Raw genomic sequence first — 27,832 nt, 5'->3', positions numbered from 1 at the left:
TTTTACCCCCTTCAGCTGCTCCCTCAAGAAACTCAACCACTTGAAATAGGGAATTAAAGCTAACACAACCCCTGACAGCTCACTGGCACAAGATACCACCTTTGTAAAAGCCCCAACAGGGAAAAGCAAAAAGATGAAGTATTGATGTAAGGGGTTAAAGCAGTTTATTCAGAAGCAGTCACACAGGAAAACCGTGAAGGGATATTTCAAAACCCAAAGGAAGAGAGAGGAGCGTCTCTCCAGCACTTGAAGATCACAGTCACAGTGTCTCCAAGCCACAAGTGGCTTTGCTCAGCATCACGACTGCAGGCAGGTGCCTGCTGAGCTGTCAGTCCTGCTTGTGCTAACACAGACACGCACTGATTGTGCACAAAGACAGAGCCCCTGGGCTAGAACAGACACACGGTCTGAGCACGGGATGGACCTGACAAACAGCTCGGACAAGAGCTGTCCCTGGAGCACATTCCAAGTGTCCCAAGAAAGCACCACAGCAAGGCTGAGATGGGCTCCAGGAGGCTGGGTCAGATGACTGCAAAGCCCAAGCTGCCATCCCACTCGCCTTAGCCCAGCCTGCCTCCAAAAAACACGTCGCTCACCGCTGCACCACAGCCAGCCGGTGCTGCACTGGGGACAGGCAGCAAAAAAACCCGAGGAAAACACTCCACTGAAGATCAATTCAGGCTCCAAAACGCTGACCATAGACCAGGGCAAGTCTGAAACCAGAAAATGCTTTATTGGAAAGGTACAAAAAAACCAGTCACTGCAGCTAAATTTACAGCAATAAATTACGTTGTGGCTGTCAAGAGAAGTAATGGACACATACACAGGGCTATTCGCCTTACAAACAGGAACCCACATTGCTTGGTATATCAATAATTTATTTTATAATAAAAAAGCAGCACAAAAATAAATATTGAAATGAAATTACTGAGTAACCACAGAGGATAGAATGAGCTGGTGATAAAAAACAACTTAAAACAGAAGACTTCTATCATTAAAAAAATGAAAGCAAGTATCCACCATCTACAGAAACACCCCAGCAGACTGAAGTACAGACGAAGGAAAACAAATCCACATTACAAAAGTTTTTCGGTTTTGTTTTGGTTTTTTTTTCCTTTTTTTTTTTTTTCTCCTTTTTTTCCTTTTTTTTTTTTTTTTTTTTAAATAAAAACAATCATGACAATGAAGTTTAAATGATTCGAGAGAGAAAAAACTGCCACCTTCTCCTCCTCCCCGGGTCTGAGCCATCCCGTGGCACAGCTCGCCTCGTCCCTCCCCGCTGTCCCGGAGCTGCCGTGGCACCCAGGTCTCTGCACTTTCTGGTTCTCCTCCCAGCAGACGATAGAGTTGAGCAGGAGCAGAGACACTGCCTTGTTTCAAAGGGATCTGGAGCTGCCCTGGAGGGAAAGGTTCCCCACTCCCGACAGAGAGCACAGCAAACACGCCTATGAGAACAGAGCTGTCCCTTCCCGGTGCCAGCGCGACGCTTTCGCCTTCTCCTGCCTCCCACCAGCCCTCACACCGCGGATGGGCAGCAACCAAAGAAAGGCCAGGCCCAGGGGAGAGGATCCCAGCACCCAAAAATCAGATCCCCCGCTCCTCCTCAGCAGGGTTGGGGGGACAAACTAAGAGGGGCAGAGAAGGGAGCCCCGGCATCCAAAGAGCTGCAGCAGAGACGCGCGGGAGGTGCGGCCGCGGGGACGCGCGCCACGCCGCGCTCGCCCTGGGTGTCAGGCTGGCAAGTGCAGGACGGAGAGAAAACAAAAAAACAAAACAAAAAAAAAATAAAACACAACAGAAACAAACCGAACCCCAGAGGAATGCAACGCGACAACCCCAAGCTGGAGGGCCCTCCAGGGAGGAGGGTGGAGGAGCTGGGTCTCCAACGCGATCAACAGCTTTCGGGTCATTCCTCCCTCCACGTTACCTTGCAATTCTGATCCCTCTGTGGAAGTTTAGCCAGGACATTTCATTCCCCTCCAGGTCACCACCCAGGGAGCCCTGGACTGGCAATTTCTTTTAATAAAGATTTACAGTATCAAACTTGGAAAAAAAATTATTTTTTTTCTTTTTTACGAAAAATCTGTACGATAAAATGTATATAATTATATATTTATATATATATTTCTCTCTCTTTAAATATTTCCACGTGGTCCTTATGGATATCCAATATGGATTACCTACCATGGCTATGGTATCAACAGCTTTAACAACACCCAGGCCTCTTGTTCTTTATCGAGTGACCAGAGATTTAAGTGCCTACCAGCACTAAACTAGCAATCACTTGGACAAGCCTTTGGCACCCTTCCAAGAACTGGAAAAAAAAGAAATACTTGGCCACAAGGGAAGTGCCACATGAAGATATGTTTCTCAACTCATTCCAACAGCAAGAAGACCCCAGGAACAAAGTTCGACCTCTGTCCCCTTCAGTGAGGCAGGTCTGATTTCCCCGGAGGGGTGTCAAGGGCAGCCAGAGGGTGTTCCTATCTAGCCAGGAATGTTACGGAGCTCTGGAGCTGTTTTAAAGACTGGAAGCATTTGGGCATTTTCAAGTCAACTGGCCTTTTTCATTAAAGTTTTCATTTAAAGCCCCAACAGTGCCAGGAGTCTCCATTTCGCCTGTTTTTGGAGGCACCTGTAAGGTCTGGGAAAGTGTCCAATGTCTGTGAGCTGGAGAACATGAGAGGACCAGGAAATGACCGTAACATCTTTCTCTTCCTCAGCTTCTGCTGTGGGAGTCAATAACTGGTACTGATACACAGGACATCGATCTGCCTGTTTGGAGATAGGGAGGGAATGGAGGAGAAATGAGGTAACACTAAGTGCCATCCAAACTCTACGTGTTGGAAAAATCACTTGAAGGAAACTCCCTGCTCCCCTCCAAAACACGTGGATCTGGCAGGGGGAACGAGCCTTCAGGAAGCATTTCACTGACACCCTTTCTGGCTCAGTAAGGTCACGGATGTCGATGTTGGGGACTGAATGAGAACCAAGTCTGAGGTTTCTCTTTTCATTAACCTATTTCACAAAGGATCCTCCTGGGAAATCCAGAGACTCCGATGACAAGGTGAAAAAAAAGAAAAAGCAAGCTAACAACTTCTTCCAATGACAAGTAGGGCTTCACTAAATTTCTACCAACTTACTGCCATTCAAGGCAAGACAAAGCCTCAAACAACAAATTATACTGGGTGTCAGATGCCAGTTCACTGTCTTCTTTCCAACAACGGTAGCACTTGATTATTCTCTTTCAGTCCAAACCACTTAAGAATTTTCCGTGATCTTTGTTTTCTGTTTTGGAGCCCAAATTCTCTAAGCTCTTCTCCTCATCTTAAACCTCAGCAATCTCATTCTCTTCTCACCTGCATGTCAACAGGCATCGTCTGTTCCACAAGTCTCTGACTTGCCCTACAAAACATACAGTCCCTTTTCTTTCCTACTTCAAGAAGAAAAAAAAAAACAACAACAAAACACACAAACACCAACATAGCTATTTTTTTTTTTTTACAGTGACCTGGAAACATTCATCATTTCATCACTGCTGCGTGACAGCAGAATCTCTCCTTTCAGCTTCCTAAATCCTGCCCACTGCCAAGCCAGAAATCCCTCTCCCAAACCACTGCTCAGAGCCAAACAAACGACTTCTCGATCCCAATTCTTCTGTCCTCTACACGCACATTGATTTTCCATCCTGCCCTCCGTGCGCCTCTCGGGATAACTCACCCACTTGCAAGAGAAAGCATCAAGTTTCAGGGTCACATTCACACAGGTTGTCTGAACACTGAGGGTTGTTCACTGTACTCTTTGGATCCCAAATTCAGCATCTGATGTGCTAAGGAGAGGGAAAGACTCTTCCAAGCTCCCATCTGACCTCCCCACAGCCCTTCTCTGACCACCAAGGACCGGTGAGCGCGGCTCTCCAGCTAAGGATGCTCATTGCTAACATATCAATGCTCTTGTCAAAGAGGAGACTCTAAACTTCTCTCCTCCTGGTTGAATGCTGTTGCCCTCTAGTTACACTTCAGTGCTTTAAAAACATCCTTCTGAAATACTCTGCACAAACCCCTTCTCGTAGTGCTGATCCCAGCAGAACTGTCCCACCTTCTCTCACAGCCTATTCTGCTTCCACCAGTAATACATGCAGCATTTTTTCTCCTCATCTCCCCTTCTCCTCCACAGTGCACTGCTCTTCACAGCATTTACTGTGCCTCCCTCCCTTCAGCTTCAGGTAACCCAGGAAAAAAAAGCTGCTACTTCAAGACCGCGGATCATCTGGAAGAAATAAACTGCATAAATATATCCAATTCACAGGCACACCTTTGGGAAGGAGCTATCAGGAAACTTGGGCTTGGAATAAAGGAGGCTGCAATGTAGTTTTTTTACAGGCCACACAGGTAATGGGGCATATTAAAATATGTAAAATATATATTTTTCCATATTTTAACAGCATGGATTGAAAACAAAAGGTTATTCTTAATGGGTGTGGTCAGACCCAAGCATTTATCTCCATCATCCTCCCACTCCCATCCACTCTCAGCAGGATGAAATCAAACCCAAAAAGCCTATATTCCTGCCCTCATAATATCAGATGGAAGTGGGGAAGGTAGGGGAGACCCTTCTTACAAGGAGTAGGAGGCCACTAAAGGAAACTTTTTCCCATACATTCATCTCACATGATGATTTCTACGGTCCATATGTTTCCTGGCTCTTGAGCATCATTCACGAAGACTCCGGAGGCTCCTCAGGTATCTTCTCCCAGCTGGAAAGCTGCCCACAGCTGAGAGGGGTTTGTGGAGGCAGAGGGAAGGAGGAAACAGATCTTGCAATTGGTACTGCATACAGAGCTCAAATCCTGGACACGAGAGCTTGATGGAGCCACTGAGTCCAGACAGAAGCAGCCAGTTAAGTTCCCTTTGTAGGAACCCTTTGGGTTTGTTTTTATCTTTTTTTATTTTCTTCTGTTTTTTGCACTTTTGGAAGAGACTTCTTAAAATGCCAATTCTTGACGTGACCAAGGACTCCGGAACAATGCATAAGAGCCTTATCCCCTCCCCTCTGAAAGGCTGCTAGTTCCCCCCACCGAGGGCACTAGGAGGCTGCTGAAAACGGCACAGAACTGGATGAGATTTCAGCTGATTTCACGATGGTGATGACACTGGTGGTGGCAACTTTGGTCGGGGTAATAGGCCCTCGCGCCACAGTACGAGCAAAGGTCTGGAGTGCTTCGTACTTGGAGCGCAAGGCATCCAGCTCCAGCTTCATGCTGCTGTTTTCTCTGGCCAGCTTCTCCACCTCTTGCTGCAGCTCAACCCGCTGCCTCTCGAGCTCCTCTTTCTGAGTCACACGCTTGATGCGGCAGCTGGCAGCGTAGCCCCGGTTCTTCAGCGTGCGCCTCCGCTGCTTCAGACGGATGACCTCCTCTTTGGTGAGACCCCTCAGGTGCTGGTTCAGCTCCCGTACGGACATTGACACGAGTTCATCATCACTCAGCACTGGGGCATTCTCTCCTGACTCCTCCTTTACCTGCAAATATCAACAGCACAGGGGTAGCAGCAACCCGATGTGAGCGGATGCTCTGGGCAGCAGAAGGAGAAAAGGGCACCCCTCAGCAAGGTGACTCTACCTGGAAAACAACCCTGATGTGCTGTGGAGAGCACAAGCTCCACTAAAACATCTGAGTTAAATGTGGCAGAGATCTGAGCACTGTAGTTGTCTGGGTTTGGGTCATCCTCTTAGGTCACAGAAAGCTGTGAGCTTTACATACACAGCATGAACCCAACAGCAAGATATTCAAGGGGATAAATGTAAAGTCAGCTGAAGCCTTTTTTTGTGAAGTCCTTTGTCAGGACCTGGAATTCATAATGAATGCTAAAGGTGACACCTTTTCCCAGCATTATGCTGGGACACCAGTGCAGCATCTCAAAAGCAGAATTGCTGCTTCTGTGCAGGGCTTAATTCAGCATTTTGTGGTTTTTTCGTTGAAGATTGCTCATCTGAGTAGCGAACAAAACTAACCATGCTTGGCTTCAAGGACAGCCTGATTTGGTTTTGCTGAGGCACAGCACGTAGTAACTGAAGTTACATGAGAAAACCACCAAGGCCTTGCCTCTTCCTCAAGCACATTTGCCACCACCATTATTTTCACACTCACAGAATTGTTTAAGCTGAAAAAGACCTTCAATAACACTGAACACAGAACTTTCAAGACACCATCCTTTTGTCTTTCCAGAGACTGTAGGACAAATGGAATGAAGAGCCTCCCCAGCCACCCAGCACCACCCACTCAGCTTCTTCCCTACCTTTAATGCCTTGTTCGGTTTGGGATTAGTCGTCATAACCTGAGCACAGTCTTCCAGACAAAACTGCTCAGAAATTGCAACTGGAAAAACAAAACGAGGTTTCCAGGTTAATCTCGGACACGAGGGCAGGAAGAAGATACCCAACACACAGCCCAAAATCCCAAATCAACCACCATTAAAAGAAATAAGCACACAGTTGTTTGAAGCACTGGGATGGATTCAGATATCATTTACCCTAGTCAGAGAAGAGAAATTTGTGTTGACAAGTGTATTGCTTTTTAACACCAAGACCTCGTATTTTGCTGTTAACCACACTAAGATCCAGCAGAGAAGATAGGGCAGGGAGGAAAGAAGGACACCCACACTCATCTGTAAACAAGAGTCACACCAAGCATCACGCACCACCTTGCCATGTGCCACCCCTTCCCAAGGGGAGAATGGAGCGTGGCCTCCAAGGCCCTGTCACAGGCTCACCTCCCTCTGGAGGCATCCCAGACGCTCCAAATGGCCTATTAGGGACTGAATTAAGAGTTACCTCTGCTCATAAAAGGCACTGAAAAGCCACAAGACAACAACTCCCTTCATTCTCATTTTGATGATTATTAGCTCGGCTCAAAATTGAGCCAGCAACCCAGAGAGAAGCTGCCTGGTTTGTAACCTGCTTCCAGCGCTGTCCCCACCCCAAAGGAGACGCTACCAGAAAACCCAAACAACAGAAACAAAAGCCCCTGACAACAAAGCCAGGAAGGAGTTCACCTCTCCCAACACACCAAGACTGTTGCTCCCCAATCCTCCAGCCCCAGATTGCGAGAGCAGACCTGCTTGATATTTCTAGTGACGTGGAGTCATGTCCATCGACAGCCAGCCCATCCCCTGCCGCGACACTGCCCTTCACTCTCACCTTAGCCAGCGACTACACCCCTCCGACCAGCGCCGCGCAGAAAACCCACCTGCCCGACCCTCCACCCAACCCCTTCACCCCGTGGTGACGGTACCTACCCCAGGAGAGGCACCAGCAGCCGTGCCACCATCACAGCCTCTGCTATGGCTCCCCAGCGGGGAGGGGGCGAGGCGCCGGTGCCCCCGACACAGGGCGGCTTCGAGGGCTGCACACCCGCGGCACCGCAGAGCGCTGCCTGTCTGGCGGGAGTCCTCTCTCTCCCCCCACCTTCTCCAGCCCAGCCCAAACCCTCCCCATTTCCACGTCTGCATCGTGTCACACATCCTAATCATTCATGAAAAATCCAGCCAAAGCATCCCAAGCATGATTCCCTTCTGATAGTTGCCATGGTGACCTTGGGAAAGTAGCCAACCCGGAGACAGTCACCATGGAAACAGAGAAGCCCAAAAGCAATAATGACTTCAGGTCATGTCTGTGCAAAGACATCACGAGGTCGTTGGAGAGTAAACAAACTCATTCATATCTGCAAACAGGGGTGGCGGGATTTGGTGGGGTGCGAAGGTGGGGCGTGGGGACCAGTGGGAGCCGGGTGGGTGAAGGTGCTGGCTCAGCCCGTGCTGCTGTCACTTGAATTTTATCAGTCAAGGCACCTCATCATCATCACACGACTTACATAAAGATCAAGATGAAGAGCAGGAGGGGAAAAAAATAATCCTGTAATTGCAGAGCTGCAAGATACTATCCTAGATATTAGGGAGTGTATTTAGGCGCCTCCTCTATTTTTAAGCCCGAGACAGCACAGCTCTCCATGTCTGGAGGAGGGACAAGGACAGCCGCACAGCACACAAGCCAAGATGCTCCGTGATGAATGGACCACTTACAGCAACTGGTGTGCGCTGCATTTTCTAGAGCATCACCGAGTCCTTCCCTGCTCTCCTCCAGCACTGAGCCCCACCCCGGGCACACCTCCAGCCACAGCCCCTGGTCTCGCCAGGACAGCAGGAGTGGGCAGGGCATGGGGCAGGGGGGCAAACCCCAACCCCCTCAGCTGCCTCCGACAGACAGGGACGTGCTCAACCTCTGTCTGCGCGCTCTTCAGAGCGCGATGTCCTGCGAGCACAGGCATCTCTTCTGACCCCAGCACTGCCCTTTCACCGTCCATCGCTTCCCCTCCGCACCAGGCATTTGCTGCCCACCCCTACCTCCCGGCCGGAGGCGCAGACGTAGGCAGCAGCAGCTGGGGGAAGGAAAGAGCTCCTTGTCTTGGCCAACAGGTCTGGGAGCTGCGGAGCGCAGAGGCGCTGCCAGTGCGTAGAGGAAAGGGCCGGCAGCCCCCTCCCTGCAGAGGCGCAGCCGGGCCGCAGGCAGTTGGTGCCATAGTTATGCAGTGAGTCACCAGCTGTTTACAGAGTTTGAGCGCTCACATTCCCACAGCATCAGAAACTCTTCCTTCCCTCGGCGGCATCCCCCCTCCCTCGCCGCCCCCATCCCTACAAGGGAAGGGGCGCGCTGGCCGCGCTGGCCGCTCGCCGCGCTGCGAACGCCGGAAAAGGAAAGGCAAAAAGGAGGGGGAGGCCAACGACAGCCCCGTCACACCCACCAACTGCACAAAAAGCCTTTTGATCCTCACCCAGCGCGTCTTCAAAGCGTTTTCTGCGCCAGCCGATGGAAAAACTGAACGCGGCCACTTGGCTGCGCGGAGATGGAAAGAAATGTAAAGTATCATGGAAAACAAGAGCCGGGTTGGGAGGTTGCCTCCAGTGGGGGTCAGCGTGAGGGCTCACCTGCCACCCTGAGCCATGCTCCAGCTCTGAGTGATGAAACCCTTCTGGTCACCTGTTGCTCCATGTCACCAAAGCAGCAGCTCCTTACCCTGCACATTCCTCAGCGGACAGCACAGGCGCTCGGCTCAGCGCCTTCTGCTGTACACCTGTCTCCCCTCACACACCAAGGCACCCCGGATGGGTCAGCATCCCTCTGAGATAGGCTGAGATCCACCCTGCTGCACCAGGGGCCATGGGCCAGAGCTGCTGCTGACACGGATTAATGAGGAGGTTCAAGGAACCATCAGGAACTGTGATGTCAAACCCCCTTAAAACAAGGGTGGGAGACTGTGGGCTAGCCTGGCCCAAAGGGGAAGATTTTATGCAGCAAGTAGAAACACTCAAACAGGTTCAAGTCTCACACTCAGACATGAGTGCTAGGGAGTCTTATCTCTGCACTAGGTGAAGGCGCAGGTGTGGTCCGGGCTCCGCTTGAAACCGATACAACAACACTTGCAATCCCCACAGCAGTCCTCCAGGGCCTTGGGCCTCCTCTCCTCATCCACCAAATCCTTCCCATCAGGACTGTTTGGGACTATTCAGCTACCAGCAAGAAGACACTAAAAATCAGCATGTCATCTCCCACACTTACAAAGCAAAACCCCACAATGAAACCATAAACCACTCTGCAAACAAGTCATACTCAGCAGCATTCCCTAAACATGCTGCACAGGGGTCTTCTGGGACCCTGCCTGCGATTTGATTATTAGAACCCTTTTAGTCTTTACCCTACTCCTGCCCTTCTTTCCTTAATTGCATTTGCTGCATCACATCTAAAATTAGGAGCTCAGCTTTTTGGAACGAGGACCGCACTACATCCCTGCTCTGTAAGCAGTACGACACACTTCGAACGCCACATCAATAAAGCAGCAAGTAGTATTACACCAACTGTGAGGGGAAAAAGCTTTTCCAGAGCAGCTCCACGCTCGTATTTACAGCAAGTGTTTTGACTGTGGGTTACATAAAGAGCCCTTGTAATACTGCAATAAAGTTACCCATTGACAGCCTTGCCAACGCCCTCTCCCTCTCTCAGACAGCTCCTATGCCTCCTGCAGCATCCTCCCAAAAACCTGGAAGTCTCCAGCTGACATCCTAAGCCTGACAGTCTCAGCTTCTAGAGCATCTAGAGATCCCAGTTCCTTCGCTTTGAAAGGGAAAGGCAGCAGAAAGCCTGACTCAGGCAGAGGTAGGACACAGCTTTCCACACGAGGCTTGCAATTAAGGAAGACAACATGCCAGAGTGAGATTTCAGACTTTCCACGCTACAGGGCTTTCCAAGCGCATTACACATTAAGGAATTACTATAAAATCACGGCCGACACCCGACAACTGCAGATGAACTTTGAATTTCAAAACTCTTTCTACACTGAAAGACAACCTCAGCCACAACAGGAGTGCCTGGCAGACAGCCCTGCTGGTGTCCCTGCTAGCTCCCATTCTCACACACATACAGCAAACTGGAAACACGCAACCCTCACCTTCCGCCAGGCCAGCGACGACTTCCCGAGGGCAGAAAAACAGCGCAAGGTTCAAGCGGTGACAGGGATCTTTGCCATCACGTCTCAATTCGGCACTGACAGCTACGCAGGGAATACTCTACTCGCTCCCAAATGCAGCCATTTAATTCCTAGGCAGCCGTTTAAATTCCTCGTTTATCCACAAGTTGTTCCCAGCTCTGGAGCGCTAGCCAAACGGATGTGCCTAACACGGGTAACATCTGAGCTGACAGGTGAAGGCAACTACAGATGCTCAAATCCTCGTCGCCGTGCCTCTGCCGCTCGGAGGCACGACACGGATCTCCAGCACATTGCAGCATGCTAGGGAGAGCACTCTCCCCATCATTCAAAAAGCCATTCTCCTGCTCTGACAACCTTCACACATCCTGTAAGGCAGACTGACGCTTGTCACTCATTTGTAATGAGAGCGGGGAGGGACGGGCTGGTGGTGTGAATCAGAGAGTAGAGAAGCATATGCGAGGCAATATATTTGACATGAAGAGAGAGAAGACACAAGGAGGGGGTGAGTCACTGTTTACTGTTCTAGAGGAGCTCCACGCAGCCCTCGCCCAGCTGGCCAGCCTTCCATTTCCCTTATGGATCGGAACCAGCATCCAGCAGCAAAGAGGGGATTCAGGAACCTTCAGAGCGCATTTGAGAGCTGCCAGGACACAGCTCTCTGAGGCGCTCTCTGGGGAAGCCTGGACACGGATCAGACAGTCTTCACTGGTTTGGTAAACAACCTAGCCAGAAGCTGCAGAGAGCCTGTGGTTAGGGAGCAGGGATATGGAGCACCAGGCGGGTACGCCTGTGTGTCACCTCTGAAACTTCATGGAAGAGGAGGCTGAAGGAGAAAGGTATGCGACAGCCTGCCCTGGTACTGACAAGCTTACAGCACTTTTTCCATCACGTGCTTGTAAAACGCGGTGACAGAGATGTACTGGAATTACACCTCAGCATCACCAGCCCAGAGATGCAGCTCCCCAGCAGGACAAGCTGAGCCACCAAGCAACAAATAACTTGCTGGGACGCACAGCCGGACCCTGGGGCAGAGCTGGGATTGGGATTCCTAACTTTGCTGCTCCTGACCCCAAGTGCCAGCTATCAAGTCAGAGATCTTCACTAACTGCTAATAATGGAACGTAGTGGCATTGCTATTTGGCATCCTGCAATATTGCAAAGCAGTGAGATCCACTATGCAGCCTGTCCCTGCACTCAGGAGCGCAGTGCCAGGGTAATTGCTCTCATTACTGCCTTGCCCCAGCCCTTGTGCTGATGGTCACACAGCACTGCATCACTTGTGCCTTCTTCATGCTTGGAAGACTCTCTGCCCAAGTTTGAAGATAGCCTCAAACAATAGCTGAGACAGAAGTGGAAACTGCCTGTTCATCTCTACAGGGTGCTGAGCCTGAAACTTCCTGATAATTGAAAGTGCTAGCACCGCTCAAGTATTTCACAGCTGGATGTTTACAAAAATGATCAGCGAGCAAGCTTATCCCACAAACCCTGACTGCCGCAGGGGCCAGCGCTCCCAGCTGTCCTTTCTTCGCTTCCCAAACATCTCACACAGCTAGAGATTTTCAATACCAAGTCCTGCAGCACATTCCATGCCATTAATCATCTTCCAATGCTGATGGAAATCAGAGGGTATCAAGCTGATCTGTACTTTTCCCTTTCAGGAGGCACACAGCAGTATTGAACTCCATGCCGCAACAGATTGCTGAGACGGGCGACGGCGCAGAAATGACATAAAACATGACAAAGCACGCTGTCCTTGACAGGCAAGCAGGGGGAAAAAAAAAAAAAAAAAGAAAAGCCAACAAATTTCTGCCTCTGGTTCAGAAACAGTTGTGAAAGCAAGGCAGGAACCTGGCGTAATACAGCCGGGAACATTTAACAGGGCTCCAAGCCCTGCCAAGCTCAGAGCCCGCAGAAGCGGGCAGGGTGTCCAGAGGCACCGTGTGCCCAACCTTGCGGCAATGGCCCCGCCGCTGTGGCTGCTCCCGGCTCCGGCAGCCCCGGCAGCCCGGCCGGGCGGGAGCGGAGTTAACTCCGGGGCCGCGCACCCTGCGCGCTGTCATTGGGCAGCCGCGGCGTCCATCAGCCCGAGGAAGTGACTGCACGGGGAAGGCTCGAGGAAGGGTTCTCCGCAGGCAGCACCGCGGACACACACGGAAGGACAGGGGGCAAAAAAGCGGAGGGACGCCCGCTCCTTTCGTCAGTGAGAAAAAAGGCACCAGGTAAACTCGTTCGCTGCTAAAAGCCCGACAGCACGCACGGCACGACGCGCCGGGCTGGGGCGCAGGGCTGCGTCCGCCACAGCGCTTACAAAAACTGAAAGTGCAAGAAAAAGGCGTGCAGCTTTTCAGGGAAACACTTTGCTCTCGCTGGCTCCCTCCACCTTCCGCAGCCCCAGCTCAGCTTTTAGGCACGCTGGCAAAGGAGGGGGCGGCCAGGTGAAAGCGAAAATGGAGGCCTTTCCCTTTTCTGTAACAACTTTGCCCAAAGGGGGCTCGTTCCTAATTTGAGACCTCATGGCCTGCTTTCAGCAGGATCTGTAAAATAAATCCTCCACGGAGGAACCCACGAGGGAGGGGAGCGGGCTCTCAGCTCGAGGAAGAGGAGGAGGAAGGAAACAGACCCTGACACACTGATAGAGTTTGGAGATCTCAGTTCCCGTCGTTGGTGGTCTGGATGTTTCCCCACCTTACGCCGCTGCCGTCACGGGGATGTTGAAGAGGTTCCCCCCACCCACCTCCTCACTTCTGGTTAAATCCCCAAACCGTCCCGCACCCACCAGACAGTCACGCGGCAGTGCCCGCTCCCGGAATGTCACCGTCCCCTCTCCTCCCACGGCCAGTCCCCGGGCGGCCGCAGAGCACCCCGTTTGCAGGGCGGCCCCATGCACACGCATCCCTCCTTCCCTCCCTCCCCACAGGCTCCGGGACCAGCCCGAACACACCGCGCACCTCTCCCTCTTTCCACCCAACCAGCAGCTGTGCTCAGCAGAGATAAACCCCCCACCCGCTCAGCGCTGACCCCCAGCCCATCCGCCTGGCATTTCCCGGTGGCGGCTGCTCCTGCCCGATAACGCGGGGCGGACAGCGGATCGCGAAGCCGCCACCACGCCCGGCCACCGCCGCACGCCTCGGCCACGCTGCCCGGCCCCGGCTGCGCCCCGGCTCCCTCCGTACTACAAAAGCTGCTATTTTTAGTCGGCGAGCGCGCGGCGTCACAACAGGTTTCCTCACATGTATTTTAAGAGCCATTCAAAGGCAGAGGCAGGCAGCGCGCTCATCCTCGGGGGGAAGAAAAATATCAACAAGAGACAGGGCAAGCATCTCCTCGGCAAACACCCAGGGGACCCCCCAGCCCCACGTCCCCGAGAGTGCGGGGGTGCTGCCAGCCCCGTCCCGCGGGGGCTGCGCGGTGCCGGTTCCGCACTGGTGCGAGGTGACAGGGAAGATGTGACGGCGGGGCCGTCGCGCCCCCGCCCCACCGGGGCTCCGGGGGCCGCTGGGCGGGGGCGGGCGGCGCTCCCCGAGCCCCCTCCCGCTCCCCCTCGGCGGGGCCGCCGCCGCCCGCCCCTCGCCCCCCGCCGGGCCCCACGTGCGCGCCCGGCCCGGCCCGGTGCGAGGGGCGGCGGCACCACGTGCCCGGCGCGGTGGTGACTCAGCACTTTTACCTCCGCCGCCCCGCCCGCCCGCGCCCAACCGGACCCGACCGGACCGAGCGGGACCCGGGCCGGAGCCGGGCCGAGCCGCCCCTTCCCCCGCGATCGAGCGGCAACGCGCGGCCACCCCCCCTTCCCTGCTCCGACCCACCCCCCCGCCCCCGCCCCCTCCGCGCCGCGCCCGGGCGGCTCCTCACCTGCGTGCCGGCGGGAGCGCCCCGTGGCGGGGGCGGCGGCGGGGGCGGCGGGGGCGCGGGGGCGGCGGCGGGGGCGCTGCGCGGCTCCCTCCTCCCTCCCTGCCAGCGAGTCCCGCGGACAACAACAAGCGCGGGGCGGCCGCCTCCCCCCCGCCGCGCCGCCGACCAACCAGCGCCCCCGCCGCTTCCGGCATGGCGCGTCACCGCGCGCGTCACCGCCGGCCCGCCCCGCCGCCGCGTCACCGCCGGGACCGCCCGCGCGGTTCATTCATGGGGAAGGGCGCGGGACGGGCGGGGCGCTGCTGCCGCCACCGAGTCACCTCCTTCGTGCTCGTCCCCAGCCTTATTCTCATCTTGGTTCTCATCTCTCCTTCGTCTCTGTCTTCCTCCCCATCCTCACCCCGGTCCTTATTGCTCTTTTATGCTCCCTTCATCCCCATCCCCATCCCTGTCTCCTCTACACCACGCCCGTGCCCCCGCCCTGCTGCCGGGCTCACCCCTCTCCGACAGCTCCCTACCGTCCGGATCAGTGCCGATGGAGGGGGAGCAGCGTGGCCAGGGTTTTGCACCCTCACACACGGATGTGTTTTACAGAATGATAGAATGGTTGGTTAGGGAGGGATCTTAAAGCTCATCGCGTTTCAATCCCCCTGCCATGGGCAGGGACACCTTCCACCAGACAAGGTTGTTCCAAACCCCATCTAAACTGGCCTTGAACACCTCCAGGGATGCAGCGTCCACAGCTCCTCTGTGCAACCTGTGCCAGTGCCTCAGCACCTTCGTGGAAAAGATTTCTTCCTGACTAATCTAAACCTGCTCTTTGTCAGTTTAAAGCCATTACCCCTTATTCTGTCACCACAAGTCCCAGTCAAAAGTCCCTCTTCGTCTTTCTTGCAGCTCCCTTCAGACAGGAAAAGATGGCAGTAAGATCTCCCTGAAGCCTTTTGTCCAGGCTGAGCAATTCTCTCCTCCTTTCCTCACAGGAGGGGTGCTCAATCCCTCTAATCAATTTGGTGGCTTCCTCTGGACTCACTCCAACAGCTCCATGTCCTTGCTATGCTGAGAACCCCAGAGCTGGACACAGCACTGCAGGTGCTGCTCAGCAGAACAGAGGGTTAGAATCACTTCCCTTCACCTGCTGGCCACTCTGCTTTTGGTGCAGCCCAGGACGTGGTTGGCTTTCTAGGCTGCAAGTGCTTTGCTGGTTCATATCCAGCCTCTCATCCACCAGCACCCTCAAGTCCTTGGAAGGGCTGCTCTTGATCCATTCATCCCCCAGTCTGGATACCAGGAGTTACCCTGATCCAGGTGCAGCACCAGCAGGTGGCCTTGTTGCAGGGCAAATGATGGTGGGGAAATATGTCCTGGGCATCCCAATGCTCTTGGGGGACTCACTTATTCCCTGGGCTCTTTGAGGTGGTCACTGACCAGCCTTGTCCTCCTGCACTAGTGTGGACCAGCCTTTGCCCAGCACTGCCTTTCCTGCAGCCCCCTGAGCATTGCAGCAGGACCAAATCCTGCCCAGGGCTGGATCCTCAACCCAATCTTTGCACTTTCCTTGTGCAGTTGAGAGAGCTGCTGAACACAGAATCCTGACCTCAGTGGTATGTGCAGTATTTTGGACCCTGGGGGCATCCAACAATTGATGATAATGCATCAAAAAATATAATAACACAGGCAGTTGATTAACCAAACTGCCTCCATCTCAACTGGGCTTGTTTTGATTTCTTTGTGTCCATAACAATGTTGGAAAATCACTGTTAGCCCCATGCAATTTGTGCTTTACAGCCTTGGGACCAAATACTGGAGCAGCTCTAAGGGCCATAACTGAGACTGTAAGATCCCATCTTTCCCTGCTCCCTTGGAACAACACGAGCTGCAAAACACAGGGAGCCTCATATCTGGCACAGCCCCATGGATCTGGGCAGCCAGAGCAAGGTTTAGGTGAATGCACCTCCCTGATGTTAAGAAATCCTTATTTATCACTGGAACTGTGCTAATGAGGTTGGCTAAATGTGGTGGCATGAGGCTGCTGCCCAGTGTGGCTGCAACACCGACCTTCACCTCTCCCAGGCTTGCAGGCACTGGTTGAAATCCTGCACTGGGTGCTGGGACAGGGTGAGCTAAGGTTTAGAGGGCAGATTTCAGCCGTCACTGTGGTCTCCACTGATGCCTCTGAGATTTGTCTCCAGATCTCCTTTCCATCTAGGAAGGTTCTAGTGGCTCAGAGAGCCAAGACAAGCAAGGAGAGGGATGCTGGTTGTGGGAACCTTTGAGGCCACTGATGTCCCCAACACCTCTGCTCTCTCTGAGTGGTGATAACCAAGAGTGGCCAGAGCCATCCTAAATCATCCAGGGTTTATCCCTGAGACATCCACAGGATGGTGGTCCTCAAGGGCAGGAGGGATGGGCTGGCTGCATCCTGGATCGGGGTTTCACCCTCTGTGGTGACAGCCCCACACATGGGGCTCACCAGAACCGAGATATTCCCCCCTGTTTTTCAACAACACGGGGTTTGACAGATCACATATGGCAGGAGGGGAGCGGCTGTGTCACCTGAAATTCTGTTTCTGGATGAATTGCCCTGTTCACAACAGGTTACTTTTTGTTTTCATTCCCTGGGGAAAGTACCTCTGCTCCAAAGGTCTGTTTTCATTCGCTGCTGAACTTTAGACTGCGGTGGCCTTCCACAGTAAACAAGGAGCAGCTCTCCAGTCCCTTGAAAAGTGGGAAAGCCTGTGCAGTACACACACTTGTTAAGCAAATGAAGAGGAATGCATGGGAGACAGGACCTCTGGTGAAAACTTGGATGGAAAAAGGGCGATGTTCTGGGATGTGTGAGGTTTTGTTTCTGGCCCATCTGCTGTGTGCTCAAAACACACCCAGCATCACGATTCCCTGAGGCCCCCGAGCAGGGATAAAGTGCTCTCACCCTACAAGAGGACACAGAGGCATTCATTCTGCACGCATCGGCTGGGGAAAAAAACCTAAAAAACCGCTGATCTCCCATACACTCAATGCTGAACAGCACCGAGCGTAGACACAAACACTAAAAATAAAATTAAAAGAGCACACAGCGCGGAGGAGGAGCGAGTGGGGATGCGCTGCTACTAGAGAGGCGCGGTAGGAGCCGGCCGAGCCGCTCGTCGGGTGTTTACGGCGGAGCCGGCGGAGCTGCAGCGCCGGGAGCTCTGCCCGTGCCCGCTGCCCGTGCCCGTCCGTGCCCGCTGCCCGCTGCCCGCAGCCACAATGTCAAGAGGAGACACGTGTATGTAAGCGCCCGCACGGCCGGAGCGGGGCCCGCAGGCGGGCTGGGGCTCCCGGGGCTCGCTCGCCCCGCCCGCCCGGGGACGCCCCGGCTGCCGTGTGTCCCCGGCTGCCGTGTGTCCCCTCCCGGGCACCCACCCGCGGGGCGTGCCGGGCTCCCCGGGGGTCGCGGAGCCGCCCGCCCGTGGGGAAGCGGTGGGAGGGTGCGTAAGGCGGAGGCGCTGCCGCTCGGGGAGGTTCGCGGCCAGGCCCCGGCGGGTTGAGCGTTGTGGTGGCCTGGGCTGGGAGAAAGCTGCCCGGGAATAAACCTGTTAGTAGGGGATGGAGACGTTTTGTGAGCGTTTGCAGGGAGCATGGTGTGAGTGAGAGTGAGGAGATGGAGACAAGAAAGTTGTGTCTTTTTTGAGATGCTGAGATTGCTACCTGCAAACTTGACAGGAGCATGGGGGTCTCCTGCGCTTAGAGTCCGGGAGGTGACAGGTTTGCCTGAGAAGTTGTCAGAATAAGCTTTTATCAGTGGAAAGCAAGGACTAATGGCATGTTCCCAGCCATCCCTTGTCCAGCCCTCCTCGGGTCTAAAACCCCTGAGTCAGGGCTTTGGACGATGGTGACAGAGGATGCTCGAAAAGGATGCTCAGAGCAGAAGAATGCTCGGAGCAGAGAATGCTCCGCACCTCGGAGCTGCAGCTCTCAGCATCATAGCTCTGTTCCCACAGGAAGAGCAAGCTCAGTTTTGCTTGCACCTTCCAGAAACACTGCAGCCCATTAATTCAGATCTGGGAGAAACCCCCACTCCCACTCTGCCACCTCCCAAAAGCAAATGGTGCTTTGTCCCTTTGGGATTGGTGGACAGTCGGGTGTGTGTGTCTCCCCACTTAGCAGGGTCAGCACCACTTGACCTTGGCAAAGCCCTCCTTTGCCAAGTTTTCCAGGTGCATCTTGGCTGAAGATGCAGATGTGATGCTGCAGGATGCTGAGGCCGGCAGGCTCTGCCCAAACCACGGGCATCAGGAGAGGGGGAAGCTGTCCTTGAGGCCTGGGCAAGCTCTCCCCCTCTCTCTCCTTGACACCCTCTCCCCTTCCATCCAGCACCAGGACAATGAAGTCGTACCAGAAGCTGACAACAACACATCCAGCAGCATGCCGGCTGGAAGAGGAAGGGGCTGCCCCGATGCCCTCCGGCCATGGGAAGCTGGCCCCATGGTGGGTGGGCAGTGGGCTGCTGGTGGCCGCTGTCCTGCTGAGCACCATCACTGTCTGGGTGCTGCGCCAAGTGTCGGGGGGCTGGCTCGGGCCCATGGCACCCCCAAAATGTCTCCTGGTTCCTGAGAGTCATCGCTTCGACTGCTACCCGGAGCGGCGCGTGGTGGTGACCCAGGAGCTCTGTGAAAGCCGAGGGTGCTGCTTCATCCAGAGCCCCCCGCCAGCAGAGGGCAAGCAGGGGGTGCCCTGGTGCTTCTATCCCCCTGACTTCCCCAGCTACACCCTGGAGAGCCTCAACCAGACAGCTCTGGGCATGGTGGGGGTGCTGGTGAGAAGGGAGAAGGCCTATTACCCCCGGGACATCCAGAAGCTGAGGCTGGATGTGGAGTTTGAGACAGACACACGGCTGCACATCAAGGTGAGCTTCCTGTGGCTGCCCTGTGACTGTGCTCCTGACCCTTGCACCTGCCATCCCATAGGTGACTCATTCCCTGCTTGGAATCTGCTGTGCTCCAGGCATGGCTGTGTGGGGCCAGTGAGCATCCCCAGCCCTTTGCCCTCTTGCTTTGTTGTTCTTTAAAGCCCTTTTTGTCCCTTTTGCAGATAACAGATGCAGCCAACCCACGCTATGAGGTTCCCCTTGATGTTCCCCAGGTGATGAAGAGAGCAGAAAACCCCATCTACAGTCTGAACTTCTCCTGGGACCCCTTTGGGGTGCTGCTGCAGCGCAAGGCAACAGGGACAGTGCTGTAAGAACCCACCTCGTGCTCACACTGTGACAGGTGGAGAGAAGCTTATCCCACCCTAGGCAGACTCCAGCATGCTTCCCAGAGGTTTTTCATTAGGAAAACCCATACTGTGAGATCTCCAGCCAATTATTCTTTGTCTTGCATCTTTTGAGCGGTGCTCACATGGGGATGTGGCAGCAGGTGGTTTCCTGGCCCCAGAGACTGGCCACATGCTTGCTCTGGCCATAGCAGAGCTGTGTGGGATCAACCTCTCTCCAAAAACTTCCCAGTACTGGTTCCTTCCAGGATCCCATATAAGCCAAACATAGTGTAGATCTCAGCACATCACCAGTAAATGATCTGGTAGCTCAGGAAAAATGCCAAAGAATGGTTGTGGCTTTGCCCTCTCCATGCTTTTGGGTTTCCCTGGCTGTCCAAGCTATTGGGACACTCACAGCTCCAGGCTTTTTGTGGAAAAGGACTGTGGGTGACTTTGCTGTACAGCTTCTGGCACCTCCACAGCTTTGCCCACACTAAGTTGGTGGTGAGCACCAACAGCTGGACAATGTCTGGTCTGGGGGTTTTGGGATCCCATCCTCCTCCCCATTTGCTGGTGGCTGTGGTCCATCCTGTATTTGGGAGCTGCTTATCAGTGACAGCAGGCTGAGAAACCTCCCCTCAGTGGTTAATAATAACCTGGGTGGAAAATTCTGGTGTCAAAGGGAAGGCTGTTGTGTCAGGCTGGCTTGGGCTATGCCTTGTGTCCAGCCAGACCTGAATTTGCTCCTGGGCCAAGGTGTTGGGGCTAAATGCAGGGTGGGTTGTGATGCTAGACTGCCCCTTGAGAGAGAAGAGATCAGTTATTGATCGGTAAATGGAGCCTAATGAGAACCCTCTCTTGACCCTCTCTATCTTGGTGTCACCCTGGCAGGCTAAACACCACCGTGGCCCCCTTGATCTTTGCTGATCAGTTTCTCCAGATATCCACATCACTGCCATCCAAGTTCCTCTATGGGCTGGGGGAGCACCGTGACAGGTTCCTGCACAGCCTGGACTGGAACACCCTCACACTCTGGGCCCGGGACGTCCCTCCCACGGTACATCTGCCCTGTCCCCATAGGGGTACAGGGGTGAGGGCAGGAGTGCCACTCTGCTGTGCTTTGGACAAACCCTGGGAAAGCATGGCAGGGGTGGGCAGCAGCACTGGGAGAGGCTGGGGGTGGTGGAGGCTGATGAGCAGGTATGTGCCAGGGAGGATTTCAGAGCAATTGCAAAATGCTCTTGGCGCTCCAAGGGCGCTGGGTGTTTCCGCTCCACCCTGCTCCTCGTGCAATGTGTTGTGGTGAGCCCAGCTCAGTAGCAGCCCCTGAGCTGGAGGAAGAAGCAGCTTCCCATGGCCTTAAGCTCCAAACCTATCCTCATTCCTTGCCTATGCTCCAGAGGAGTGACAGATGCCTGGTTAGGTGGCGGCAGCATATGCAGCTCAGGGTTGTTTATTCACCTGCAGTGATATGGGGATCTCCTGCTTTGCCCTCTTTGCTGTCTTACCGGGCACCTCTCTTTGCAGGAATCATTCAACCTGTATGGTGCCCACCCCTTCTACCTGCTGATGGAGGAGGATGGAAATGCTCATGGTGTTTTCCTACTCAACAGCAATGCCATGGGTAGGTGTCCAGGGAACCCCAGGCCAGCTTGTCCATGGTGGAGGACCTGGCAGACTGGGACAGATGGGAGCTGCTGGAGTGGCCAGTTTGGGAACTTGGGGTGACAGGAAGCCATAAAAAGGAAAGAAGTGGTTTGATGGCTCCGTTATTGGGCGCAGCCATCTGTTTCCTGGCTACGGTGAGGCTCTTTAGCAACTGCCGAGCAGTTTAACCACACACCCAGCTGCTGAGCTGCCATCAGGAAAGCAAGTGCCTCACATGCAGGTCCATGCCCATTCCCCCTCCACCGAAGTGTCCTCACCCCAGGCCTGGCAGCAGGGCACGGCTGGGGCACAGCCGGGGATGCCATCTGTCACCCGCGCTCTTCCCAGCTGTGCCGCGCCAGCTGCGGCCGTGGGACCTGCCCGTGTGTGCCAGCTGGTAACACAGCAGCTCCTGCAGGCTCCTGCCGTGCCAGGGGTGGCACCAGGACCACCCATCCCTCCCAGCAGCTGGGATGATGCTGCTCGCACCAAGGCTCCAGCAGCTCCAGCCGTGTCAGCGCTGTTGCTGTGATGCTGCCGAGGAGGAGCTCCTGTGAGATGCAGCCACCTGAGCTGAGGTGCAAAGGTTCCCTCCACGTGAAGAGCCCTTCCCAGAAAAGGCCTGGCTCCCATGTGCTTGTTTGTACAAGTAGCTCTCGATTCACTTAGGAAGGGATTTCAGGGGAGGACATGAAGGAAAGCACTGCACTTAAGTGCTTAGTCTTGGTCCAACAGTGGAAGCTGGCACATATTTGAGCTTAAAGAGCAGATTTGCAAGATAGCATAAACCCGTGATCTCTTTGGGCTGTGATGATTTAAGCTTCCAGACACCCATTTAGCATCTGCTGAGTGCAAGGCAGGGATTTCTCTATTCCCCTGAGCATTGCCTGTGATGCTGCCTGGGCCCCATCACAGGGGCTAAAGTCTGGGGGTTGTTTCCCAGTTGTCATTACCTTTTTCTCTTCTCTTTCCCTTTCTACCTTTCCACTCAAAGAGGTGGTTCTGCAGCCTGCTCCAGGCCTGACCTGGAGGACCATTGGAGGGGTGCTGGATTTTTACATCTTCCTGGGGCCTGATCCCAACATGGTCATCCAGCAGTACCAGCAGGTGATAGGTAAGTGCCCACACCCCAGCACAGCTATGTGCAGGCAACCTTCTTCCTGTCCACATCCCTGGCTCACCCCAACTTCACCACCATGCCCAGCCCTCTCAGCTGGATTGGGATCAGCATCCCCCAGCCATCACATCCCCAGCCCTTCCAGCACGTTGTGGTCAGTGATCACCTTTTATCCTCCCTCTGCCTGTACCTTCCCATGCTCTGGAGATGGTGCTGTCATCTTGGGAAACCCCATCCATGCTCCCACTGTCTCACTGCAGGTTTCCCAGCCATGCCACCCATCTGGGCTCTCGGCTTCCACCTCTGCCGCTGGGGCTACGGATCCAGCAATGAGACGTGGCAGACTGTGAGAGCCATGAGGAACTACCAGATCCCCCAGGTAACCCCCTAGGCCTGAGGGGCAGGGGCTCCAGCCTCCCTCACCCATTCCTGAGCCTCTTTCCCACAGGATGCGCAGTGGAATGACATCGATTACATGGATGGGTACCGGGACTTCACCTTGGATTCCCAGAAATTCACCTCCCTCCCCTCGCTGGTGGAAGACCTCCACAAACATGGGCAGCACTACGTTATGATCTTGGTATTTCCCCTCCTCTCCCACTGTGCTGTCTTTGCTGCAGGGATGTCAGACAAGGGCATAATAGATGCTCTTGGTCCCAGCTGGTCATTCCTGGCCCTGGGGATTTTTGTAGAAGGTCAGGCAGCTGTAAACTGTGACTGGAAATCCCCCTAATGCAGGGACCTTGGAGACACAGCCAGGTTCTTGTGCTGTGCTCTTCTCTTTCTACAGGCACAAGGATGGCCCTGACCCATGTGAGAGAAGGAATGGAGGAGCTGTGGGTCAGGCAGTTTTAACTTATGGGTGCTCAGTTCAGGTGCCCTCACAAGTGCTGGGATCTTGTGACCTGGCTCTGATGTCCCTTCTTCCCTCTGCAAGGAGTGGGGGCATGAGTTCTGCTTGCTGCAGGCTGTGGGGACCAGCAGATCCTTCCAGGGGAAAGTTGGATTTCCGCTTCATTGAACTCTCTGTAGTAGCCCAAGCCTGTTCATGACCTGACATTTCTTGCATAAGAGCAAGATTTCTTGTATTTGTCCCTCCTCCCCAAAACACTGTACCAGGTCCTGGGGACTTGCAGAAGTGGCATTTTAGAAAACATGCCTGAAGTGTTGAAGCAAGTTTCTCTTCCCCTTGAAGGGAAACAGGCACTGTGTGTGGGCTCTGGCTGACCCTGTCTGGGTTCTGTTCCGTGAATTGCACTGGTCTGACTGGGGGAAGGAGCCGTGCTCTGCCTGCAATGGCACTAACCCTCTGCTCCATCCCCAGGATCCTGGCATCAGCAGCACCAGCCCTCACGGCTCCTACTGGCCTTTTGATGAAGGCTTGAGACGGGGCTTGTTCCTCAACACCACCAAAGGGCAGCCTCTCATCGGGCAGGTGAGGAGCTCCAGAGGGAAATCCCAGCCCAGCGGGTTGTGCAATACCAGGGCTGGGATTTCATCACAATAGAGGGAAAGCCAAGTGGCCAAGGGACTTCTCAGGGATAATTGCCAGAGCCTGGCTCAGCCTTGTCCTCCTCATGTGTCACCTCCTGGTGTCTTCACCAGCCCTGGGAGCCAGCCCTTGCTCAGCAGAGCAGCCTGAGGAAGTCATATGAGCTTACCAGAGTCAGCAGTGCTGCCTGAGGCTGGTCATCTGATTTCTCTCCCTTCCTGTTTCTGGGGTGAGGGGAGGTGGTTTGTGATGGACAGTGTGCCTCCAGACCTGCTCTGCAGCTGTTCCCTCCCACTTTGACCCCTCTGGCTGTTTTCTCCTACCTGCTCTCTCTCACCATCTGCAAGGAGGGGGGCTTTTGATGTACCCTGAAAACATGGGGGAAAATGAATCAGCTAAAATTCCTGGAATGAGGCAAAGCACAGAGAAATGGCTTTTCCCTGACATGTTTTTGGTGATATGGTATCAGGCCTTGTGCAAGTGGGGGCAGAGCAGCTGCTCCATCAGTTGCCACTGCCCATGGGTTGTGGGGACTCCTCAGCACCTGGTACTCTGGTACCATGGAGGTAGGAGGGATGCTGTGTAGCACCCAGAACTGAAGCATTGGCTGGGTTCATCTTCTGTCTCATTGCCTGTTTCACCCCAGTTGGAATCCCTGGCTTGCTGGGTGCCCTGTTTCCTGTGGTGGCTCCTCACAAATCACCTGCTTGCTAAACTCTTGGATTTATGGTGTCCCCACAGGTCTGGCCTGGTTTCACTGCCTTCCCAGACTTCTCCAACCCAGACACGCACCAGTGGTGGCTGGAGAACCTGCAGCACTTCTATTCCCACGTGCCCTTTGATGGCCTCTGGATTGTAAGTCCCTCCTTGCCCATGGGTTGCTCCCTGCCAGCAGCTCAGCTCATGCCCAGTGTGTGTCCTGGCAGGAGTGTCCCTCAAATGCAGCTTTTCCAGGTCTACCACTAATCCCCAAACCACACACCTGAAATTGCTGCACAATTTTCTTTGCTTAGGACATGAATGAGCCATCCAACTTCATGGATGGGTCTGAACATGGCTGCCCCCCAGGAGAGCTCGACAGCCCTCCCTACACTCCAGGTAAGGAGGGAGATGAGGTACAAGGTCAGCACTGTGCACTTTGAGATCGCTGCCAACTGAGTGTGCTGGAGGAAAACCATTTCTAAGAGACCTTGTGTCCCTTTTACACCCTGAATGCCTCTATCCCTACATTTATATGCCATTCATGTCTAAGCCATGCACACTTGTTAGGGCCATGTCAGGGTGCAGGATGGGGCTTTTGGCACTGGGCTGGCAGTGGCAGCTGGAGTCCATATCCCCTGCACCCCACCACCACTGGGTCCAACTGGGCTCTCCCTCCTGGCAGCCGTGCTGGGCGATTCCCTCTCTGCAAAGACGGTGTGTGCCTCAGCAGAGCAGAAAGTCTCGGTGCACTACAACCTCCACAACCTCTATGGGCTGATGGAAACCAAAGCCACAGCAAGGTACCTGAGCATCCTGCTTCCTGACAGCCTGGGGATGGGCTGGGACAAAATCCTTCCCAGAGCTGTGTAGGAAAAGGATGGGGATTTGAGTGTGGTCTGAAGGGGAGAAGCTCTGGCTGCTCACAGCCTCTGGGGTGGGAATAATCCAGGAGAAGAGAGGAGCTGACACTGCCCTGCTGGAAGCCTTTGCCATGCTGCTCGGACTGACTCTCCACCCCTCTGCCAGGAGGCTGGAATGTTCCCTCAGCTGTTATGGGATAAGGCAAACACTTGGTGGGCTGCTCTTACCTTCTGTCCCCAGCACTCTGTTGTTTTCCAGCGCCTTGGTGAAGATCCGGGGGAAGCGCCCCTTCATCATCTCCCGCTCCACCTTCCCCAGCCAGGGCCGCTACTCAGGGCACTGGCTGGGCGACAACCGGAGCCAGTGGAAGGACATGTACTACTCAATTCCAGGTGGGTGCCACAGAGCCCCTACCAGCGCTCCTGGAGCTTTCTGCTTGTGTGGAGATGTCTCCAAAACTGTGCCCTGTTGACTGTCCTTGCCCTCAGGGGTGCTGAGCTTCAGCCTCTTTGGCATCCCGCTGGTGGGGGCAGACATCTGCGGATTCTCTGGCAGCACCTCGGAGGAGCTGTGCACCCGCTGGACGCAGCTCGGTGCCTTCTACCCCTTCGCTCGCAACCACAACACCCAGAAGGAGAAGGTCGAGGGCAGTGTGCCCAGTGGGAGGCATCCTAGGGGTGGGCTGTGGAATGGGGTTGTGGTGGGACAGCTGCTGACTGCCTGCATCGCCCCCAGGCCCAGGACCCCACAGCGTTCAGCCCTGCAGCCAGGACAGCCATGAAGGACGTGCTGCTGACCCGCTACTCCCTCCTGCCCTTCCTCTACACCCTTTTCCACCGTGCCCACCTGCAAGGGGACACCGTGGCCCGGCCCTTGTTCTTTGAGTAAGGCCATGCCCAGCAGGAGCTGGGGACATGCGTGGCTGAATGGTGGCCGAGCGACCGATCGAGCGGCGTCTCCTCCCGCCGCAGGTTCCCTGGGGATGTGGCCACGTGGGAGCTGGACAGGCAGTTCCTGTGGGGCAGGAGCCTGCTGGTGACACCAGTGCTGGAGCCTGGGGTGGACTCAGTCACAGGTTATGTCCCCCGAGGCATGTGGTACGACTTCTACACGGTGAGGAGCATCGCGGCGTTTGGCAGGGGGCTGGGTGATCTTTGCTTTATCCTGTGGGTGGGAAGTCCTGGCTGAGCCCAGTGGGCCCTGATGGAGGGAGGGTTGGGGATGGCTGCCCACAGACCCTGAGCCCTGATTGCTCACACCCATGTCGCTCACTGCCTGCCCAGGGCTCCTCAGTGAACAGCAGTGGGGAGCTGTTGAAGATGTCAGCCCCTCTGGAGCACCTCAACCTGCACATCCGGGAAGGTTCCATCCTGCCCACCCAGGTGAGTGCCCACCATCACCTCCCTGCGTGCTGTCCACAGCATGTGTGTCCCCCAGCACCTCAGCTCCAGTGGTCATGGCCCTACAGAACCCATGTCTTTGAACCCCAGAAACCAGGAACCACCACAGAGGTGACCCGAGGGAACCCCCTGCGTCTCATTGTGGCCTTGTCCTCGGATGCCACTGCCTGGGGTGACCTTTTCTGGGATGATGGTGAGAGCCTGGACACCTTTGAGAAGGGCAACTACTCCTACGTGATGTTCAATGTCACACAGGTGGGATGTGGTGGGGAGGGCAGGAGTGGGGGTTCCATGGTACCTGGTCACCTTGAGCTCATTCTGTCCCCTCCTCCAGAACATCTTCACCTCCACCGTCCTCCATGCCAATGCTGAGGCCACCAAGGTCACTATTGGCACACTGAGCATCTTTGGGGTGCAGAAGCCGCCCAGCAAGGTCCTCCTGAATGGCCAGGAGAAGCCATTTTCCTACCTGGACAACCAGGTATGGCCCCATTTCAGAGTGCCCTTTGCTGGGTGGGGGTCCCCATCCTGAGGGTCTCCCCCCCTCCTCCTCCAGGGTCACAGTGTGACCAAAGAGGGGGGTGAGGACTCCGTGTGGCTCTCCTGCCATGCCAGGGTTTTGGGGAAAGCATTCCCCTCTTCCCTCCTGTCAAGGCTGTATCCCAGAATGTCTCCTCTCTCCCCACAGGTTCTCACCGTGAGTGACCTTGGCATGAGCCTGAGCCAGGGCTTCTCCCTGCAGTGGCTGTGACCTGGGGGCTGTGGGGTCACCTCACCAGGAGATGCTCAAGGCTCAGCCCCTGAAGCCAGGATGGTGCCATGGAGGGGACATTGGGGACTGTCACTTGCTGCTGCTTGTCCCTCTCCAGCAGAGCTGGGGACAGGGGCTGTGGGATGGGGCTCAGCTGCTGGGTGCCCCCTGCATGGCCCTGGGTGAGGGGTGTGGGTACCCGTGGTTCCTGCTGCAATAAAGGCAAGTGGAGAACTTG

The 27,832-nt window shown here is 54.8% G+C and overlaps 2 protein-coding genes across 7 annotated transcripts; one reads left to right on the top strand and one right to left on the bottom strand.

Annotated features, from left to right (window-relative positions):
- Nucleotides 1–141: 141 nt before the first annotated feature.
- MAFK (MAF bZIP transcription factor K) lies at nt 142–14,532 on the bottom strand. Of its 4 annotated transcripts, XM_042779789.1 has the most exons (4): nt 14,387–14,438; nt 6,297–6,376; nt 1,221–5,520; nt 142–713 (listed from the first exon to the last, which is right to left on the bottom strand). In XM_042779789.1, exons 2-3 carry the CDS (start codon nt 6,330–6,332, stop codon nt 5,086–5,088), a joined length of 471 nt encoding a protein of 156 aa, XP_042635723.1. In that variant the 5' UTR covers nt 6,333–6,376; nt 14,387–14,438; the 3' UTR covers nt 142–713; nt 1,221–5,085. The 4 variants fall into 4 exon arrangements, with proteins under 4 accessions (XP_042635723.1, XP_032930430.1, XP_032930432.1 ...); XM_033074539.1 differs by lacking the exon at nt 142–713 and having other exon boundaries at nt 715–5,520; nt 14,387–14,532; XM_033074541.2 differs by lacking the exons at nt 142–713; nt 14,387–14,438 and adding an exon at nt 8,400–8,498 and having other exon boundaries at nt 715–5,520.
- Nucleotides 12,637–27,832, top strand: LOC117004074 (lysosomal alpha-glucosidase-like). Of its 3 annotated transcripts, none has more exons than XM_033074536.1 (20): nt 12,637–12,756; nt 18,743–19,274; nt 19,460–19,605; nt 20,516–20,681; nt 21,152–21,248; nt 22,266–22,385; nt 22,649–22,767; nt 22,837–22,968; nt 23,713–23,823; nt 24,622–24,735; nt 24,894–24,978; nt 25,265–25,382; nt 25,702–25,835; nt 25,932–26,083; nt 26,179–26,327; nt 26,415–26,556; nt 26,727–26,825; nt 26,934–27,098; nt 27,178–27,324; nt 27,532–27,832. In XM_033074536.1, exons 2-20 carry the CDS (start codon nt 18,753–18,755, stop codon nt 27,592–27,594), a joined length of 2,781 nt encoding a protein of 926 aa, XP_032930427.1. In that variant the 5' UTR covers nt 12,637–12,756; nt 18,743–18,752; the 3' UTR covers nt 27,595–27,832. The 3 variants fall into 3 exon arrangements, with proteins under 3 accessions (XP_032930427.1, XP_032930428.1, XP_032930426.1); XM_033074537.2 differs by lacking the exon at nt 12,637–12,756 and adding an exon at nt 17,534–17,654; XM_033074535.2 differs by lacking the exon at nt 12,637–12,756 and adding an exon at nt 17,536–17,658.

The sequence above is a fragment of the Catharus ustulatus genome, chromosome 16 (assembly GCF_009819885.2).
Source record: "Catharus ustulatus isolate bCatUst1 chromosome 16, bCatUst1.pri.v2, whole genome shotgun sequence".
NCBI classification, from domain to species: domain Eukaryota; kingdom Metazoa; phylum Chordata; class Aves; order Passeriformes; family Turdidae; genus Catharus; species Catharus ustulatus.
This window is presented reverse-complemented; position numbering and strand designations above follow the sequence as displayed.